The 21,837-nt window shown below is 47.5% G+C and overlaps 1 protein-coding gene across 2 annotated transcripts in view; it reads left to right on the top strand.

The window, feature by feature from the left end:
• Positions 1 to 21,837, top strand: part of PPIP5K2 (diphosphoinositol pentakisphosphate kinase 2) — a 1,583,220-nt gene that overhangs the window by 170,422 nt on the left and 1,390,961 nt on the right. Inside the window, exon 3 of one of the 2 annotated variants that reach the window (XM_085632565.1) lies at positions 2,878 to 3,088. In XM_085632565.1, the coding sequence (XP_085488691.1) occupies positions 2,878 to 3,088 (211 nt within the window). The remainder of the gene's footprint in view (positions 1 to 2,877; positions 3,089 to 21,837) is intronic. The other variant, XM_085632566.1, reaches the window with a different exon arrangement.

A 21,837-nucleotide genomic window follows, 5' to 3' on the forward strand; every position in this document is an offset into this window, starting at 1 on the left:
GAAAATGGGTGTAATAATGAGTAAAAAGGAACATGATTGGCTATGATGTAATACATAGGTGGATCTATAAGATAATACTTGGCATTGATGCGCGCGCAGCAGTCTGACGTGTAATTGACGTGTAAGTAGGGGGTGACGAGGACTTGACATTTAGCTCTACGTGTGGAGACAAGAAGTCTGGGGGGTCAAGTCAACCTAATCCCAAATCATATCTACATCCTATGTTTAAAGAACTATGTTATCCACAAAAGAAGGACTCTCGGACAGAATCTATTCTATACTGACTGTGCGTGCGTGTACAAGCGTCTAGGTGTCTACACTGAATGCGAGGGGGTAGGAATATTCCATGGTAACAGGGCTATGAATTACTTGCATGAGGACAGAGAAGATGGGCCTTTTTGCTTGGTAACTGGAAGAATGTTTACTTAAGCTACTAGGCAGGAATGCATCGGCTGAGGGGGAAGCAGATAATTCGAAGGTGAAATACAGTTCTTGGCAGAGAATAGGCTGATGTCAGGCTTCGTGAGCCGCGCAGAGAATGAGACAAAGTTCATGGTCACGGATGCAGGCTTGAACTGGAGCTTTCAGAGACAGAAGGCAAAAGGAGTTCGATGACAGAATCAGGGCCTACTTGCCTGAACTGTAAAATGGCATAAGTGAACCATATAAAGCCGGTGGCCTTTCATATTTAGGAATGGAATATCCAGCCCATTTATGGCGGATCTGACAGAGGACATGTTGACGGTGGACGCACATGTGTTTGCGTCATTATTACTGGAACTGGAGGGAGCATACATGTACTTGCGACATGCACATAGAACCGTTGGGGTCCAAGATAGGGGACATAACTGACCAGAAAAATCCATATTTCCACAGTAGATCATAGCGTCTGAGCCTTTCACTCCCTCTGGAAACTCCACCAACCAGATGTTGTTTCGATGGTTCGGCCCTCAGTGTCTTCGGGCCGGTGTTCCAGGAGCTGCACACATTCCACAGGCTAGCAAGTTTGAGCGGTAGTCCACCTTTGGAGGGAGATCTTTTAGCGCTGTAGTATGTTGGAGCAGCTTATCACGTAGATTGCGTTGATCTTCTCTGAGGACACCAAGGTCGAGGGCCAGGGTGTCTGTTTTGCACTCCAGTGTGGAGCGGTACACAGGGATTTCCACCGTATCCGATCGAGTTTGTCAGGCATGGAGTTGGCGGAGGAGGCAACGGAGGCGAGGTCCATAGTCACAGCAGGACCCCTCCTCCAATACCATGATCATCTCCATCACTATACGGCAAGGCGTCACCGCGCATGTTAGTCTGATCGGACCAGATGTAGGGCTATAGTCCATTTGTGCCTCCTTTTTAGTCCCCATGTGTCCTGGGAATTTGCTCTGGGTTACTCAACTGCGGGGGAACTTCTCACCAGCGTTCCCCTCAAATGTTGCTATGAGCCCTACCAGGTGTCCCCTAAGGCGGGGCCAGCACTAGCAGTCCCCGGTCCCATCGTCTCGCTCCTGCGTCCATGTTGGCGATGGCCAGGCCAGATGGACGACCATTGTCCGATGGGCCCCTCCTGAAGTCTTGGAATGTCCTAGGCCGATGCTCTGGCCTTCTCAAAGCCCTGGGGGATGTTCCCTGGGGGGGATACCCCCTGCAGTCCCCCACACTGTATAGGATGGGCCTTTAGGGACGATGTCCGGTTCCGGAGGCCTCCCCTGCTAATGCACCCCACCCCAGGACGGTGGTCAGAGTAATCACCAGGGCCCAGTACAATGCCACTTACATCCGCGTGGCCCGGGCCCGGTTGCAACCCCACAGTCAGCCTGGCTGCTTCATTCAGCCCAAAGCTGTCAACGCTGCTCTTGCAGGAGAAGATCAGGCCTATTCGCGGATCAACATGCGCCGGGACAGGTCCCTGTGGGCGGGTCACCTGTGTGTCACAGGTCCATCTGGACATCAAAGAGGCTCCACATCCAGGCAACAGGTCGGTTTTCTAGCTTGCAGCCTCTGAGCTCTCTAGAGTGCTTCTGCCATCTTGCATGGCTCGCCATGCCCACCCCCCCACTCCTATTGTTTATGCATGTTTTTCGTGTAGTCTGAACAGAGCTACTAGAAAATGTTGGAGCCAAGAGCAGTTGGTGGGATACAATGCATACTAGAAGTAGGGGATGTTGACCTAGTTCGTTAAGGCAATGGAAGGGAGGGTGGTAATGGACAAGGTTCAGGCAGAGTGGCAGTAACTTATGGGGATGAAAGTAGCTGTTTGAATGGAGTTCTGGTCTTTGGGAGGGAGACAGCGTTTTAAAACGGGTGGAAAGGAATTCAGGCTGGGCACTGTTTAGATGAGTCTTATGTTTAAGGGTGTTGCCTGAAACCACAGTATTAGAAATCTAAGCAAGAGGAGCTTGGTTCGAAGTTGCTATCCTGGAGATAAAAAGTATGAAGTCTGCAAGCTGGAATTTTAGTTCAGGTCAGTTTGTAATTTTGTCCAAGCGTGTCATGATATAAATCCTATTAACAGGGGCTCAAGATTGGTACCTTGTGCCATTGTAAAGTAGGCAGACTAAAAACTACTCCATGTGGTAGTGACCTTAGGGTGTCTGTACAGGGGCATCCCTCATCTTCGTAATAGCTAGAGGGCCTAAATAAACTCTTTCCATCATTCTAGAAGAAGGCTCATGAAACTTCCTAGAATGTCTTCTCTGTCTCTCCTGCAACTGCTGAAGATAGATTTAACATTATCCTAGATCTCATTTTTGTTTTCAAAGCACCTGGTGGTATTATTTTTTGTTTATACTAATAAATGTAATATGCTCCTTGTACTTTCTTTCTCAAGCTGGTGAAAATATTATTTGTAATACTTTATATTTGTCTTGTTTTCTTTTGTAGCCACCAGAGCGGCAGATTGTTGTTGGAATCTGCGCCATGGCCAAGAAATCAAAATCTAAACCAATGAAGGAAATCCTGGAACGCCTCTCCTTATTTAAGTACATTGTTGTTGTGATCTTTGAAGAAGTCGTCATCTTGAATGAACCAGTAGAGAATTGGCCACTATGTGATTGCCTGATATCTTTTCACTCTAAAGGTGACAACTTTTTTGGTAATATTCTCCAGATTTTAACCAATGATTTCAAGTTGCTTTTTCTGATTCTGATAGTTTATTATGGCACATATTTTAAGGTGGTTTCCATGAATGATGTCTAGGAGTGTCTGAAAGTGAAACAGTATTTCTTGATGGGAAATGTCAACCAACGATTCAGGTTCCCAGTTTGGCCCACATTTAGCCACTCGAATGTCTTTTCCAAGTGGGATTTGGAAAAATCACTGACGCATGTCTGGTCCTTTCTGTACCTGTTCTGAGTACAGAAAGCGTTACCTAGATAATTTAATTAGACTTCCTGTCTATTCTTACACAAATTTGCATTCTATGGCTCGTTGTTTGCTGTCTAAATGCTTTCTAAGGGCGAGACATAGTTTTAGATCACTCTCTGGGATTAAATTATTGCATCACATTTTAAGACTGAAAAATGGCAGTGAATTGGCCACATAGTTTAAGGTGAATTCCTCTGAAGTGCGAGGAAAAAATACGCGTGAGGCCCACTTTGTGCTCAGAAGCTTTTAAGAATGAGGTGTGAGATGAGTTTCTTGGAGCTGTGCCACAACAATATTGTGCATGGCCAAGTAGGCCCAGACCTGCCTAGCTTTGCATGGGCTGTTTAGCTCTTGGATATTCCACGTGAGGAATTAACAGTGGTCACTATTATGGAGAGGAAGTATAATGTAGTGGGCATTTGAGTGCATCCTGTTATGTATTTCCATTGCCCATGAGCTCTTTAGTGTGCTGCAACGGTGTGATTATCATCCGTGTAAAGTGTACTCCTGGCTATAGAAAAATCGTTGCTATAAAACTACTCACTCAGAACTCCCACACTGGCTATTCTCAACATGCTAATGGATTCTAAAAGCCTACCTCTGAATCTCATACATAATAAAATACAAATTCAAGACTCAAAGTGGAAACTTTCGGAAGAGTAGAATCGGTGCCCGCAAAACTTAGTGGAGGCAGCCAAAGGACAGGTAAGTTCACAACCATAAAGATATAGAAAAGGTCAACGGGGAAGGCAAAAAAGTCATCTTGCAGTAAATGGCCTATTTTACTGAGGCTAGCAAATATGGAAAACACAAACAAATAAGTGTGCAGGACCCCTTTTGGGTTCAGTTTTTAAGACCTAAGCAAGAAGGAAACTGCCAATATTGTGCTAGAGATTCTCATCATCTGACTACGATCAACATGCCTCTTTATATTGCTCAGGGACAGTTTTCAAGTACAGTGATGCTGCCAGGGGAATTGTAAAGCTCTTTTGTTTTTCTTGATGGTCAATCCTCAGGCTTGCGGGATATAACATGGCATAATTGATCTCAGCTTTTTGTAGTTGGTGTTTTATCTATAGATATTCCCTGCGTGTGGCCGGTACAGTGATCTGGAGTCAGGGGGGGTGGGGGGGCGAAGACCTAAGCGACGTTTCATTGGTAGTTGAACTCTTTTTTCCCCTAGCTAGGCCAAGTATTGTCTTCGTCTCTACAATTAAGAAGCTTTGCGATGATCGGGTGCATGGGGCTCCTGAGTGTGGTGTGCCCATTCCGCCAACAACATTCAAGATAGTTTGTGAGCTCCAAAGAGGATTGTCAGCATTGATGCTATAAATAGTTTAATCTTTCCACGGTTCATCGATTCCAATATCCCTAGAATGGGCATGTTATTACTGTGGGATCTCCCCTCAAGATCCTCATTTTTGGCCTTTATCACCACTAGGACCTTCTACAAATTCAGGCACTTATCAGAGACTTGTTTCAGGCTGTCTTCTGCATCAGAGATCCACTGTTCCGCTCCTACGATTCTGGTGGCCTGTCTATCCAGCTTGGCTAATATATAGTCTAAATCATCAATTTTGCCATCAGTTGATAGCAGGCTGTGTTGCATGTCTCGTAGTTACACCTTCCCCTTTGGCTCCTGAGGATTGTCACTTATCTGAAAGAGACTGTTAGTTATAGATTCCTTATCTTAGAATTACCCCCAGGCATCAGGCTGGATCCGGAGAATCTTTTTCTTAGCGGCACCCCTGCGCGTCGGTTGGTGGCGTCGGTCGACACCGTGTCTGTTGTTGGCGTTGTGTTCGCCGGGATGACGCTGCGATGTCTACATAGACGCCGCCCCTGCGCGCTGTCAGTTCTTTATTTTTCCGTGCCAACCTAGCGCAGATCCGGAGAGAGCTTGCCCCTTAGTCATTTTTTGACTAAACTTTTTCGACTTTTGTCGACATCTTTTTTGAGTTTTCGACTCCTGGTGCATGAAGATGTCCCATCGGGCCAGCTTCAAGCCTTGTGACTCCTGCCACAAACTGATGTCCGTGATGGATCTGCACCATGTGTGCCTTTGGTACCTGGAGCACGATCATGACCCGAAGTCGTGCTCTGACTGTCGGGCCATGAACCCGAAGTCTTTGCGGGAGCGGTCTTGAAAGCTTTTGGAGGCCCGGCAGTCGGCTCCGCGTTGCTCCCAGTCTCGCTCAAGGGGAAGGTCTCGAGACCAGTCGCGGAGCCATCACACCTCGTCCAAGTCTTCGCACTCGTCGGGTAAGTCAAATCATAAGGGGAAGAAGCACTGTCACTCTTCGCATTCTCCCTGTCGGTCGACTGACGCGACGCGGGATCCGGAGCGTCGTTCCTCTATGGCGCCGTCTCCGACACCTGCTTCAGGGATGACTCTGCGCCTCCCTCTGTTTCCGGGAGCTGGAGCGTCGCCTGTCCAGCTTCGTACATTCTATGTAGCCCTCCACTGTGTGTTTGGGCAGCCCGATTGCGCTGTTGCGCCTTCAGGTCCAACGGAGCCGGTGGGAGTCTTAGGCCTTCGATGCCAGTGGCTCCGGCCCCAGAGGGCCCTTGTGGATCCAGGCCTGGATCCAGATCGACGCTGGTCCACCTTACTCGACCTTCCCCGGTGACGATTACGGCGATGACACCGTGCCCCCTGTCGACGCCGTCCCCATCCTCATCCCTGAGATGGACCTGGAGCCGGACCAACGTCGAATCTGACGCCCGAGGGTACTTTTGTTCCGTTGTTCATCCCACATGTTCCATATTGCCCAGAGGGTGGACCCTTTGGCAGACCAGCTGGAAGAACCGGACTGGAGAGAGGAAGTGGTCTGAATCCCTCCCCAGCCCTTGGCATGCTTTCTCCCCCTACCATGGCTACGGAGGTGGGAGCTTCCTATGCAGTGGTGGTGCATAGGGCAGCTGAGGCTTTGGGCCTGGCGCTCCCTTCAGTGGCAGTCAGGACTAATCTCCTGATGGAGGTGCTGCAACCGGCAGCAACTTCCTCTGAACCCCTCTTAGCCTTTAATGAAGCCCTCATGGACTTACTTCTGGGCACTTGGTCTAAGCCCAGCACAGGGGCTACTGTGAAATGAACGATAGCCCGCCGGCCCCAGGCGATCCCATTTTCCTCACCCAAGACCCTTCCCCCGAGAGATTGGTGGTCCAAGCCTCTTCATCCAAGGGTGCTTTCCCTTCCGCAACCCGGACAGGAAATTCCAGGAACCTGGGTCACCTTGGGATGCGCATGATCTCTTCCTCAAGCTTAGCACTACAGCCTGTAAATACCGCGTGCCTCTTGGGCCATTACTCTCATACCATCTGGGATACGGTTGCGCAGCCGGGAGGAGGCCCGGGCTGTTCTCTCTCAAGCAGTGGCAGATGGGATCGATGCGGCAAAATTCACAATCCACTGTGGACTGGATACCGCCCACTCACTGGGCAGAACGATTGACACGTCAGTAGCCTTTCGGCGCTACGCATGATTGAGCACGTCTGGTTTTTCGGGGGATGTTCAGTCAACTCTGCTGGACATGCCCTTCAATGGCCGTCGCCTTTTTGGTGACAAGGCAGACTCGGCGCTAAAACGCTTTAAGGATTCTCGGGCTGCGGCCAGATCATTGGGCCTCGCTGTGTCCTCCCGTCCCCCACAGTCTGCCTTTCGCCCCTTTGGTGGCTACGGAAGGGGTGCCTCACCACGTCCGGCCCAGTCCAGCCACCGGGTCGTGCAAGCTACTCAGCCCTTGTGTAGCCGCGGACGTGGGACCCAGCGACATGAGTCTGGGAACCAGCTGGCGGGCCAGTCCAACCACCCCCCGCAGCAGCCTCCAAACCCTCCTAGTCTGAACTTTCAGGCCCATCAATGGGCAGTAGGTGGCAGGATTCTCCACCTCCCCCACTGGCAATCCATCCCGTCAGACAGGTGGGTTTCGCAGATCGTCCGAAGGGGCTACTCCCTCCCCTTCGAGGCTACCCATCCCTCCATGCCACCCTCTTTAGATCGCATGTAGGAGGATCATTTGGCACTTCTCCGCCAGGAAGTCTTTGCTCTCTTGGCCAAGGAAGCTATCGAAAGCGTTTCTATGCCAGAAGTAGGTCGTGGTATTCCTGCTACTTTTTGGTGCCCCAGAAGGACAAAAGCCTGCGTCCTATCTTAGACCTCAGGGCCCTCATCGGCTTCCTGCGGAAGAAGAACTTCAAAATGCTAACCTTTGCTCCGGTCCCATCTGCCCTCGACCCTGGATACTGGATGGTGGCGTTGGACTTGTAGGACGCTTATTTCCACATCCCCATCCTTCCAGCCCACAGACGTTACCTACGGTTCACGGTAGGCTATGAGCATTTTCAGTTACCGTGCTCCCCTTTGGCCTTACCAATGCCCCTCTAGTGTTCACGAAAGTGATGGCTGTGGTCGCAGCTCATCTGCGCAGACTAGGGGTTCCAGTCCTCCCCTATCTAGACGACTGGCTGTTGAAGACAGGTTCGCCTCATGCTGTCATCTCCCACCTCCAGACTACGGTGGACCTCCTGCATTCGCTGGGGTTAACTTGCAACGTGCCAAAGTCACACCTGACTCCCTCTCAGACGCTCCTTTTCATTGGAGCTGTTCTGGACACAGTGCAGTTTCGGGCCTATCCTCCCTAACAGCGAGTCTGGGATATTAGGGCTATGATACTGATGTTTCAGCCTCTATCCCAGATTTCGGTGAGAATGGCCCTGAGGCTGCTGGGTCCCATGGCCTCCTGCATCCTGCTGGTGGATCATGCCAGATTGTTAAAATGTAAAATCTGATTCTTTAATTTTTTGATTAAGCTATGCTTCATCCATTTTTCACCCATGCCCTACTTTCAGCCTGGCTCTCTTTTTGACACCGCATCTGTGTATAAACATGAGTAAAAAATCGCAGGTTGGGACATTGTAGGCTGTGTAAACATGCAGAGTCAGCTTGCTCGAAGGTTTTCAGGCAATAGTTAATCCTTGAGTAAGGTCTACTCAGAATAGCACATTTTGGTGTTCAGCCTTAAAACGTAGCAATTGTACAAGACACCGAGGCTGTCAGATTCTTGCCTTAACTCATTTGTGTGTTCTTTCCATAGTTCTATTTATCTCTGGGCGTTCCTTGTTTGTGATCTTCCCTATAAAAATCCATGTAGCCATTGTTCGAGCATGCTCCTTCCTTGAGTAATTATATTGTGCTAGTTGGATGGAGACCCATTCTGAATGCTTACTAAATTACCCATGGTTTGTACTTCGGTCCACTGTTGATTCCTCCTTACTTGATAAGGACCCGTGGCAAGAGTGGGTACCCTGCACCAAGCAGATTAAAATTAATCTGTTCCACAAGATGGCATATGCGTGCTCTGAAGTTCCATTGTGACAAGGAAATCATGGCTACAGGCATACCAAAGTAGCCTGACTGCTTCAATTTAAACCTTCAGCCTGACATGTCAACCTACCCCTTTTCATAGTGAAAAAACCTTTAATTATTAAAAATCCAATTCAATGCTGAAGTTAAATTTTCAATAAATGTTTAGGAAAAGTAACCTTTAGAAAGCTACCTTTTCCCTGTCCGAAGCTCCTGGAGGCTAATTTGCATTAGCCTGTCAGCAGCTGCTCTTGCAAGTGCATAACCTTAAAGAAGTGTAAAAACTGCTCCTAGAGCAGAGACAATAGTTTGCCCTGGTGACCGGGTGGGTTGGGGGGTGAGATACTTGACTCCAGTGCGCCCTGAAAGAGCAGTTGTGAGGGTTCAGAATTTTAATTTACTTTAAAAAGATGAGACCTATCCATTCACAGTCCAGTATAAGGGGAAACCTGTGGAAAGGAAGCATTTGATCTTTATTCCCTCTGTAGCTGATTGGACATTAGAACAACTTTGGTGTAGCTGAGAGGAAGCCCTGCTCATTTACCTTATCCCACCCATGGCTGACGCTCAGGCTCCCTTCAGGGGCAGAAGGGCTGCGCTATCTTGGACTCTCCTTAAAATAGGGAGTCTTCAGCAGTGTTCCCTAACCACTAGATAGTGAATCCTACAAAGCTAAGACCTAACTCACAGCTCAGCAGAACACTTTTTGGATCTGCAGAAGAGCAGCAGAGGATTGAACCTGCTGTCTGATATCTGTGAGGAGATCTGAAGAGCCGTATGTTCTCCTGCCTTATTCCCATCACAAAAAAGTGGACTCCAAGGGTCAGTGACTGACCTCCTTTGTGGCTTCAGGAACATCAAAAGTTGCAGAAGCCCTTTTTTCTGGAGTGACTATTTGCCATGGAAGAGGAATGGACCTTGCTGGTGGCCTCAGCTGGAGTGATTCGTGATCCCGAGGTGCTGTCCCTGATATCCTGCAAGCCTTGGTGGTGTCCAGAAAACTCTGAAAATTTGGCTTTAGAAAAAGGTTGTACAGCTGGACCTCTGGAGAACCAGGACCAACCACCCAAGTCAATACGCCCAATGCGTGACCTCTTAGAGCAAGGAAATCGGGTTGGTCCCACTTGGAGATTTTTGCCGCCTTAAAATTCAGTTCACCCGACCCTTACAGTAAGCTTATACAACTTTGGTGTGAGCTTTCCTGGTGCAGTGTGCTGCCTTGTCCAACTGGAGTAATCAGAGGGCCAAAAAAGTGACTAAGTTGAAGGTAGAAATTCGCTGGGTGAAGGCAGCAAAAGTATCCAGCCTGCAAGACGATGTCCTTGGGCATGAAATTGGATTTTTCCTACTCCAAGCTTTTTCGGCTAAAATAAAGGGCTTAAGCGAGACCTCCCTCTAAGTCTATCTGACTTTGAAGGATACAGCCTTCTGCTTTGCCCTGCTTGATGAGTCAGAAGGTAAAAACTTTGACTGGGACTAACTGGCCAGGCGTATCTGACCCACACTCTAAGGCAGTCAGCCTGAAATCATGCCTACATCCTGGTCACACATGAACATTGCTTTCTTGTGCCGCTTTACTTTTTCGTGACACTTTTTCTCCTAAATGTCTTAAAATTCATATCTCCTGTTCTATATATTGGATTTTTGTTATTTTGGTGTCATTTCGTTTATTAAATTTTACTCTTTTATTATAAAGTGGAGTGGGATTTTATTGTTTGGTGTTGTTGACTTTTTAACTGTTTTAATACTTCTAAATGACTTACACGTGTTTCCTAAGTTAAGCCTATTGGCTCTGTCAAAGCTACTAGAAGTTAAGCAGATGTTTAAATTATTGAAACCTAGTTTTGGACCTTAACATTTGATACTTTATTAATAATTCAATGTACAGCGGACATAAGGTCCTGAACCCACTGGAACGCGGGAATGCCTGAGACCCAAAGATGCCAGTTGTCGTGGCCAGCTTTTTCTAAGAATGCTGTCTAGGGAACCACTGTCTGCTCTAGGGCCTAGAGAAAAGGCCTTTCAAATGATGAGAATCACAAGAGTTGAGCTACATCTGCTGATGCCCATGGATTATAATGTTGCTAAGATTGTGACATAGATGGCTGTGTGGAAGACCCCAAGAGGTCCCATGGAATTAGAGTAGGTAGTTATGGTAGGTAGCTTTATTGAAGTTTGAGACTTGGATGAGCAGTCTTTCGAGCATTACAGGAGGTTGTCCAAGGATGTTTGGCGTTTTGCATTTTGTGATGGATAGGGGTTTGTATAAGTGTTGTGCCTGGGAAGGGGGAGGAGAGATTAAAGTTCTGAGATAGATCAAGGTGATGCTTGTCAGTATAATATATGATAGTTTGGAGCCAGACGGCATCCGCTGAGGAGTTAAAGGAGTTGGTTGACTAGGTTGAGAGTGCAAGTAGTGCCCATGGTTGGGATAGAGGAGAGGTTGTAATTGAACCTGGCAGTGTAATTTGAGAAGATTTGGGGGAACAACATTGGACACTTTTTCATGGACATAGTGGGGATAAAATGATGGAGCAGGATCACTGGGAGTTTAAAGTGACCGAAATGTGGAAAAATGCAGAGTAGGACTTGAGGGTACAATATTTAGTATGCAGCATCCAATAAGGGTGCTTGGCTTAATGTTGGTGTTAACTGCTAAGACATGGTAAAAGTATTTGGGCGAGTAGGAGCTTTTGGATGCAACACGTGGGTCTTGGGTTCAAGTCTAAACAAAGTAAGGGGATGTGAATTGAATCATTATGAAACTCTAAAGGTAAAAAAAAAGTACCCGTTATAATAGCAGCGAACTATATTTAGTGTCCAGAGCAATTATTGGGTGGAGAGCGTGAACGAAACTTACGTTGACTTAATTGCAAGGGCTGGGGAGGGAGAGGTTTCCTAAGTATGAAACAAACATCAAAGCCATTTTTCATGAGTAAAGATAGCCTCTCACCATGGCAGGCTGTTAATAAATCATTAGGCTGCATCAGAATTTCCATCACCTTATTTTTTTTTTAACAACTTTATTTATTCATTTTTAAACCCCAACGGGATGGTTGTATACACAATTTACAAAAGAATCTTCATCCAGACCTTTTTCTGAAATAGCAGATTCCAGTGACACATCAATCAAGCACGTCATCTATGACAAAAAAGCATAAGGAAGTACATGTCCTACTAGTAAATGTGGATACCTCAAACATCATGCAGTAGGACAGCATAAGAAGACCATTACTTTACATATCGCTATTACTATCAGAGGTATTGTTCTGATCATTACCATTTCCTATTGGGTTGTGAAACTCCCTGCACAATTCTCTCCAACTTGCGATATCCTCGGCTAGCTCATCGTCCTTCCTGCATGCTTTCATGTGCAGTTCTTCAACAAGAGACCATTCACCTACATCCAACTCTCCAATTTCGGCACTCTGGTTCTCATCTGGCGTATAGCTACCCTCCGTTTAACCAGAACCATGGTTAATTGTAGCAATTTATAGGCCATCTTATGTCTCCTGGCTTTGGTATCTGGCCCAAGAGACAATGCGCTGGATTAGCCGCCACCTGGATACCCACTCCCCACACACCTTCGCTGCCACACTATTCCAATATTGATGCACCTCTGAACATTCCCATGCCAAATGCAAAAACCCTGCTTGGGCCCTGTTACATCTAGGTCATTCATGGGGACGAGTTGGATCTATACGATGTAGTCTCGCAGGGGTTATATACACCCTCTGCAGGAAATTATAATGTATCAATTTTAGGCGTGCATTGCAGGATACTTTACGTGTTAATGTACATGCATTCACCAGACAAAGCCCAGAAGGACATCTCCTCAAACATCTTGCGCACTGGGACCAAGAGCCAGATGTTTAACTCCCGGTGGAATGGTGCGTGCCTAAGCACATGTTCCACAATCTTTTGCCGTAAAAATGCTGTCTGCTTAACGACATATGGTAGATCCGAGTTTGCACCTGCTCCCTCCATCAGTATAACCATTACAAACTAATGGGGAAACCCAATAATTGTCAAAGGACCTGGGTATAGTATAATATGAAAAACAGATGGTCCTAGACTACTTTAGAAAAACACAAAGGAAGAGAATTTCTTTTTTTTTTCTGGGCTGGTTAAATAGTAATCAATACTTCTAGACTAGAAATTATTCAACAATTCACACCCTAAAAATAAAAAGAGAATGCACCCACTGTTTTTTTGTTACATATATTCATTTTTGTATTTCTCAAAAGGAATACAAGGAAATGGTAAAGACATTACCATGTATGTTTAGAGATAAACAGGCGGCTCAAGGGGAGAAGTGTAGGGAGAAGTGCTCTTGCTTGAGATAAAAAGAGGGGAACATTACAAAGTAAAGGCAGTACAAAGTCAAAGTAGTTTTTCGTTTTAGATCAATACTGGTTATTAAGTACAACATAAACCTGTACAGTAAGGCCTGTCCACATCATAATTCCTACAACAAATGTATCATAATTCTGTAGGTGCATAAATGCAACATCCGATAATGGGGTAGGGTGATAAGGTGTGGTACAGGCCCTTGTTTGGGGATTTGCGTTGACGTTTTGACCCGGCGTATGCGAAGAGGGTAACTTTGAACCTCTGCTTGCGGGTCTTCTTCATGACAGAGGGATAGTGTGAAGCAACTTAATCCTGGTGCCAGGAATGAGCACGCCAGGTCACTGTTCCCTTGGGTGACATGTCCGCAATAATTTGCAGAGTGTAGCGTGGGGGGCATCCAAATTATTGGAATGTCCTCGAGGGGATCCAAAAACCTCATGCGCAAAACAAATGATGTTAGGCATAGGAATTAATCCATGTTCCTTGTCGGTTGTCAGCGCTATGGATAGAACGCTGCTGATCCGTCTGAATCCATGAAGCATCAGTGTAACAGGAAGGTTTTCTGGATGCACATGGCCGCTAAGTAGGCGCTTCTCCCAGTTGTCTCCCTCATCCAACCACTGCGCCGCATGTTGAAGGTGTGCTGCATAATAGTATTGGTCCAATCTGGGTGCCTCAAGCCCCCCCCCTCCTCATAGCGCTTGGAAAGGACCTGCAGCTCCACTGTACTACGTTTCCCCACCCAGTAAAGGGATATCAAGATTGATTTCAGTTGTCTAAATACCAACATGGGGATGCTGCACATTGAATTTTGCAGGGCGTAAAGACAATGAGGCAAGACCACCATTTTTGCCACCGCAATTCTGCCCATTAAGGACAGCTGTAGTGTGTTCCAAAAGGCTACTGAATGCTTCAAGGACTCTAGTACCTTAGTAATGTTTAAGCGGAGTGCTTGTGCATCCGCATGCTCCCCCTGTATTCCCATATAACGGAAATGACCTGTTTCCCATCTCAACCCTAAATTGGGCAGTTCCTCAGTGTTGTTTCCCTTTAACCCAGCCAGCGGGACACCAAAGACTTTTGCCTGTTAAGGAGCAATCCTGAATATTCTGCGAAGCGATCTAAAAGCTGCAGTAGCTTGGGGATCACCTTCCGGGGAGATACAGCATAAAACAATGCATCATCCGCATATAGCGAGACCAGGTGAGTACAATTCCTTAATCCTATTCCCCATTGGTCAAGATCCCGTCTGGCCCATACCACCATAGGCTCTATGGCCAGGGCAAAAAGCAACGGGGATAGGGGGCACCCCTGCTGTGTGCCTTGCTCTAGCAACCACTGTTTGGACCTAGTCTGACCCAGCCGGACCCTGACACTTGGTTCCCTATACAGTATTCTAACCCACTTACAGAACCGAGGTCCGAACCCCGCCACTCTTAGCACCTCTTGTAGGTATCCCCAGTCCACCGTGTCGAAAGCTTTTTCGAGATTGATGGATACCAGTGTCATCTTCTCAGTTTTTGCATGCGTCTCATGAATTATGTGCGCTAAACGCCAAATATTCATGGACATGCTATGACCCGGGATGAACCCGCACTGATCCTCGTGGACCAAATAACCCATGTTTCCGTCACTTTATTAAAGTGGAGGGCTAGATATTCTGAGTTGACGGTCACTACTGAATGTTTGGTTACAGACTAAGCTCTCATTTTATAGGCATGGGATAACTTGAATGGGGTTGGTTGGGCATGTGCATCTGCAGAGATGGATTTGCTGGATAGTCATGTCATGTGAATTGAGGGAGGGAAGATCAGTTGGTTCTCTGACAGGGAGTGAAGAAAAGTGAGGCACAGATTTTAGTGGGAGAATGAAAATGTGAGAGTATGGAACATTAAGTGAAGAGATAGGTTAACATCGACTATCCACCAGAGGCGAAAAATGCTACTTAATGTTTGAAGTCGAAGACGGCGGGGTCTAAACTTCTACAGATGGAGCGGTCTTCAACTTTGAATATTTAAGTGGCATTGTTTTCTCTACCATGTAACCACAGTACAGCCAATACTGACCACATTCCAGATACAGAAGGAATATCAGTGGAACAGTTGTTCCTTTTTCAGGAGTAGGCCCAATATGTACATATCCATTTTCACATAAACGCACAATAGCTAAAACCCTTTGGTAATCGGGCCATAGGTCTGCACTAATGTGTGCAAGTCTTCAGAGTTGCTTCTCTGCTTGTTGAAGATGTCCAGCATATCCAGCAAGGTGTGCTTTAATCCTTGGCTAATATTTAGGATAAAACATCTCCTTGTGGAGATGCACTTTGACTTCCTTTCAGGACAGGGTCCTTAAGATCACACAGGCTGTTCAATCTGGCTCCATCAAAGCTATTAAAGAAATCATAAGGTGAAGAAGGTAGTCTTCATCCTCTCTTACCACCTCACAATCTGAGGTCGATTATCTTCTCACTGCTATCGTTGTTGACCATCATCTTTACCATCATAAGTGCTTCCTTTGCTGGTAAGGTGCTCAGCACCCTGAATAATCTCAGATCACACCTCTAGTAAAAAAAAAAAGAGGCAAGCATGAATCCAAACTCTCTTGCCACTTATCGACCCATGACAGGAGCTGCTTTTTTAACATCGGGATTGGAAAAAAATGTGGAGTATCAGATTTCTTTTCACACTGAATCCAACAGGCCACTGTGTTGCAGACAGTTAAAGAAACTACTGTTCTCATCCAGGGAATACTCATCAATAGTCCTAATCTATGAATAATCCCCGCCCATGTGCGGGATCCCGGAGTATATAGAAAATGAATAAAAATAAATAAATATATATATGTATATGTATATCCACAACTATTGATCGCGAAGAAACCCAAGCCTCTTGTAGCGGTGGGCTGTGGCGGGGACGCGAACCCCTAATCTCCACCACAATCGTTATTTCACCATACCAGAAAAGACGATGCCACAGCCACGTATTCCTTTTTCAAAGCGTGTTTATTCAATCTTGTTTAGCCAGTCACTCGACGTGTTTCGGAGTACAACTCCTTTTTCACGAGAATACGTGGCTGTGGCATCGTCTTTTCTGGTATGGTGAAATAACGATTGTGATGTATATGTATGTATATGTATGTATATATATATGTATATATGTATGTATATATATATGTATGTATGTATGTGAAAACATATACATGCAGCCTAAAATGTTTCCAACATGGCAAAAATGCAGAAATCACATAGGTTTGCATTGTTAGACAAATATCCTCCTGACCCATAAGGAAAAGAGGACATGCACTGAAAAATTGTCATGTACCAATGCTTTATTGCCACAAGGAAAACTTGTAATTGCAGGCATTCGCCTGTAGGCTCCATTGCAGAGCAATAATGAAACAAAGACAAAAAACTGACACCTTGCCTTTAAGGCTTCCAAGGGTTAGGGTACCGTGCCTTTAAGACCTGCAGGAGACCCTCTGCTCCCATCATGCACCACAGGTGACAGTTAGGTCACTTCTTTTTTGTGGCTCCTTCTGTGAGAATCCTGGAGTTTGAGCTCTTCAGTTTTTTGACAGAGTGATTTATTTGACATTTTCTTTGAAAATTGGACAGTTTTTGATCCCTAGAGGTATATTCTACTGGTTTTTTGTTTTTTTCCAATTTTTTTCCAGTCAGAATGCCTGCTTTATTTCGGAAATGTCCTTCCTGTGATTAGAAAATGGCACTGTCAGACCCACACTCTGTGTGTATTGTGTGTCTTCCAACTTCACACACCCCTGACCAGTGTTATCATTGCCAGAAGTTTTCTAAAAGGACTCTGCGTGACAGAGAACGCATCAAGTTCATGCCCAGCTGGAGAGGGATAGAAGCCAGCAGGGAGGTGGACAGGGAGACTTCAGAACTCCCTCTTCAAGCAAGCAACACCGAAAACTGCGTCGTTCCACCTCCCCTGAGTCTAGGAAGTAGCAGGTTACTGAATGTTCGCCGTCTAAGAGGCCGAGGCATTCTTCAGCGTCCAGGGACAAGTCATCGCCTCGACGTCGAGACTCTCCGCCGCATGCCAGTAAGTCGGCGTCGAGGCACAGCATTTCGGGCTCGAAGGCTGTGGGCCCAGAGAGACCTGCTAAAGCCCCGTCGACGTCGAGGCTTCCGTCGACGTCGAGGCATTCTCCGCCACCCTCGAGGGGGTCAGCGTCGAGCGACTCGCCGGCGAAGACCATGCCGCAAGTGGACATGTCAACGTCGAGAGCGTCGTCGAAGTCACATCAGTCGACGTTGAGGAGGTCGACGTCAGCGAAGCGTCATGGGAGGTCGATGTCGAGATCCCCCCCATTGCAGCCGACGTCGAGGTCCACCCATCGCCGCGGGCGGTCGACGTCGAGACCAATGTCGAGAGGACGACGTTCCCACAGCAGATCGCCGCACAGATCAACGGCGAAGGTGACACAAACCCTATCGACGTCGAGAGACAAAACTGCAGAGGCCACTGAGGAGGTCAGGCGCATATCAACGTCGAGATCCCGTTCGACATCAAGGGCCCAGTCATCATCTCCAGGGCTGAATATTGTGCAGATTTCTCCAGAGAGAACTCCTAGAGGTGGCGAAAACAGGGTTTATGGTCTGTCGTCTCGGTGGCTGTAGGGCGTCAGAACAGTTGACTGCAGAAGTCCGGGCTCGGACTACTCTCGGACATACTCACCCTCTAGAACCTCAAGAGACCCCAATAGAGGCGCCCCTGCAAAACCTTCAAAGTCGCCTTCCAAGAGACTACGGTCGCCTTCTACACGCCGATCACGGTCAAGGGGTCATCACAGCTCGCGCCACGAACCTTCACACAAGAGGGGGTGCAGAAGATCATCCACCTGGTCTTCTTCCATGAGGTCTTCTGTTCGGGACTACTCGCCAACCTTTTCAGCTACTCCACCTTCAAGGGTTTCTCCCATTGATGACATTGGGACTATCTCTGATGTTCTTGGCAGAGGAGCTAAGAAACTGAATATCAGTTTGTACACTCCTGTAGTCCCTACATCTATTATTTTTGATACTTTGCACCATCATACAGCACCCAGACCTCTGCTACCTCTGTTGCCAGGCTTTATAGAACCAGCTATGGCCACGTTCCTCACCCCTGCCACACTGGGTTCAGTTCCGTCGAGGATCGCAAAGAAGTATAAAGCTCCAGACCAGGATCCCTTGTTCCTCAGATCTGATCCTCCGGCGGATTCCGTCATTGTGGCAGCCGCCAGGAAAGCGCACTCCGCAGCCTCATCAGCTTCAGTTCCTCCAGAAAAGGACAGTAAGCAAATGGACTCTTATGGCAGGAAGATGTGCATTACTTCTGCATCATCTATGAAGATTGCAAGTGCGTCAGCCCTTCTTGGGCGCTACGACAGATCTCTTTGGGACTCCTTGGCTAGGTTTACCGACCAGCTTCCCAAAGAAGATCGACAAGACTTCCATGAGATCCTTCAGGAGGGTGGTTTAGTAGCCAACCAGATCATCAGCGCGGCAGCAGACGCCTCAGATCTCGCCGCACACGGCTATTCTCATGGCATCTGTTCGCGGCTCTCAGCGTGGTTGTGACTCACAGGTCTTAAACCGGACGCCCAGAAGAAGATCCTCAACCTTCCTTTTAACTGCTCCTCCTTATTCGGTTCTCTTGCTGATGAGGAGATGACAAAGATGAAGAACGAGCTAGACACGGTCAAAGCTGTTGGACTGGAAAAGCAGAAGGAATTTAGTAAACGCTTTCGTCAGAACGACAAGCGACCCTTCCAACAGAGGGTTCAAACCCCTCAATGGTCCTCCCAAAACCAGCAGAGGTCCCAATTCCAGCAGAAGCGTCCTGGCAGAGGAAGCGGGAACAATAAACAACAGCAGTCCTCCTCCAAGCAGCCTTCAAAACAGTGAGGCATTGATTCCTCCGCACCCGTTTGCCACTCCGGTAGGAGGAAGTATTGTTTTTCACCTGGAAGAGTGGGAAACCATAACAAGAGACAGATGGGTGCTGAATATTGTGCAGCATGGTTACTTGCTGAGGTTCAAGTCCCCCTCCCCTGCAAGTTGCCCCACAATTGAAGTGCCTTCCTCAACAACACAATCTACTGTTGTAAAACGAAGTGTATACCCTCCTATCCAAGAAGGCCATAGAGGGGGTCCCGCCTCACCAGCGAAACCAAGGGGTATACTCATGGTACTTCCTGGTCCAAAAACGAGGAGTAGCCAGAGAGTACAGACCTATCCTCGACCTGCGCCTGCTGAACAGGTTTATAAGGAAAGAGAAATTTCGGATGCTAGCCCTGCACCAGATTTTCCCACATCTTCACCAGGGAGACTGGATGTGTGCCATGGACCTGCAGGACGCCTACTTTCACATTCCTGTTTCAGTAAAACATCGCAAGTTCCTCAGGTTCCAGATGTCTCAACAGCACGATCAGTACCGAGTACTTCCGTTCGGGCTCAAATCCACCCCCCAAACGTTCTCCAAGTGCATGGCGGTGGTAGCTGCTTTCTTCCGCAAGCGGAAAATCTTAGTCTATCCCTACCTAGACGACTGGCTCCTAAAGAGTTCCACACCTTCACTACTCCAGAGCCATCTCACTTACTGTCTCAACCTGCTTCACTTCCTGGGGTTGCAAGCCAACTACAAGAAGTCTGTTCTCAACCCCACGCAGAAGATACATTATCTGGGCACATCCTTGGACACCGCAAGAGCAAGCATGTGTCCTTCGGAGGAGAGGTTGTCATCAATGTTGATCAAGTGCCGTGCTCTTCTCAGCATTACATATCCCACAGCATGACTGGTGTCATCCCTGCTGGGATCGATGGCCTCATGCATCTTCATTTTGCCCAATGTCAGACTTCATATGCGGCCTCTACAGCAGTCCCTCGAAGATCAATGGACACAGCGGTCAGGCCGTTGGGAAGATCGTGTCTCTCTTCCTCAGGCTGCCAGGGACACCATCAAATGGTGGATGAAACGTTCACATCTCCTGCAAGGGGTCCCTTTTCATCAGGTCCCTCCGACACAGACTGTTGTTACAGATACCTCACTGAAGGGTTGGGGAGCTCACGTGGGCCAGCTTCAGGTACAAGGTCTCTGGTCGGAGACAGAGAGAAGTTATCACATCAACTTCTTGGAGCTAAGGGTAGTCCATCTGACTCTCAAGTCTCTGTACCCGTCCCTGCAGTCCAGCTCCATTCAGATTCAAACAGACAACACAACAACAATGTACTATCCGAACAAGCAGGGAGGCACCAGGTCACGGGTCCCGTCTCTGGAGTCCCAGACCATATGGAAGTGGCTTTTGGCGAGGAGTCTTACCATCGTAGCCGTTCACCTTCTAGGAACCTTGAACGTGCAGGCAGATGTTCTCAGCAGAGACTTCGTAGAAGCGCACGACTGGGTGCTAAACGAAGAAGTTGCTCAGGACATTTTTCGGCATTGGGGAGTGCCAGCCATCGACCTGTTCGCAGACGCAGCAAATACAAAATGCCCCGTCTTCACATCCAGATTCCCACAACAAGGATCACGGGGGGGGGAATGCACTTTTGATCAGATGGTCGCAGACATTGCTGTACGCTTTTCCGCCACTCCCTCCGATCCCGGCGGTCATACAGAAGTTTTACAGGACCAACACCAGAATGATCCTGATAGCACCAGAGTGGCCTCGCCAGTGGTGATATCTGGACCTCCTGCAGCTGTCCGAAGCTCCACACCGGAGGCTACCCTGCCGTCCGGACTTGCTGACCAAGACCGAGGGGAGAGTATTTCATCCCAACCTCTCGTCTCTGCGATTGACTGCATGGCTCCTGAAGTCATCCAATACGGACACTTAGACCTCTCTGCTGACTGTATGACCATTCTCAAGGAAGCAAAGAGACCCTCCACCAGGAAATCTTATGCTTTCAAGTGGAAGCAAGGACAACGCTTTTGATCCGACTAAGGGTCAGGAGCAAGTGATCCTTCCCTACTTGTTATACTTGGCAAAGTCAGGCCTGCAATATCCCTCCATCAGGGTTCACCTGGCGGCTAGTGCAGCTTACAGAAAGTCTCCTACCCTGGGTTCATTCTTTCAAATGCCAGTGGTCAAGGACTTTCTGGAGGGACTCGGAAGGTTTATTCCCCAGTGAGATCTCCTTCTCTGCCTTGGAAACTTAATATTGTTCTCACTAAACTGATGGGTGCTCCTTTCGAGCCTATTCATAAGGCGTCTTTGCAGCATTTGACCTGGAAGGCTGCTTTTTTAGTAGCCATCACTTCAGCCCACAGGGTGAGTGAGATTCAGGTGCTGTGCTGTAAGGAACCTTATACTGTGTTTCATGCCAATAGGGTGGTGCTACGTACACATCCGAGCTTCCTTCCTAAGGTGGTCTCGGATTTTTACAGCAATCAGGTTATTATTCTGCCCACCTTCTTTCCTAAACCATCAACTCCCCCTGAGAGATCATTACACTCTTTAGATCTCCGGAGAGTGTTGAAGTTTTACCTTGCCAAAACTCACACACTTAGGAAATCTGACCGGCTCTTTATCAACTATGCTTCCACTAACGGTTAGTAGCAACGCATGCTGCTCATAGGAACTGAAATAGCTTTTTAAATACTTTTAAACTTACTCTGTATTTGCTGTATTTGGTTTTAAAATTGCCTAATTTACACATACCTTGACTTGTTGTGCCTGTCCCCAGTCCGCCACGGCTGTTGTGCCGATTGATGCGGAGGGACGTGGCTCCTCCCCTCTCACTCGCATTTCCGGGG

This window comes from Triturus cristatus, chromosome 2_1 (genome assembly GCF_964204655.1).
Source record: "Triturus cristatus chromosome 2_1, aTriCri1.1, whole genome shotgun sequence".
Lineage (NCBI taxonomy): Eukaryota > Metazoa > Chordata > Amphibia > Caudata > Salamandridae > Triturus > Triturus cristatus.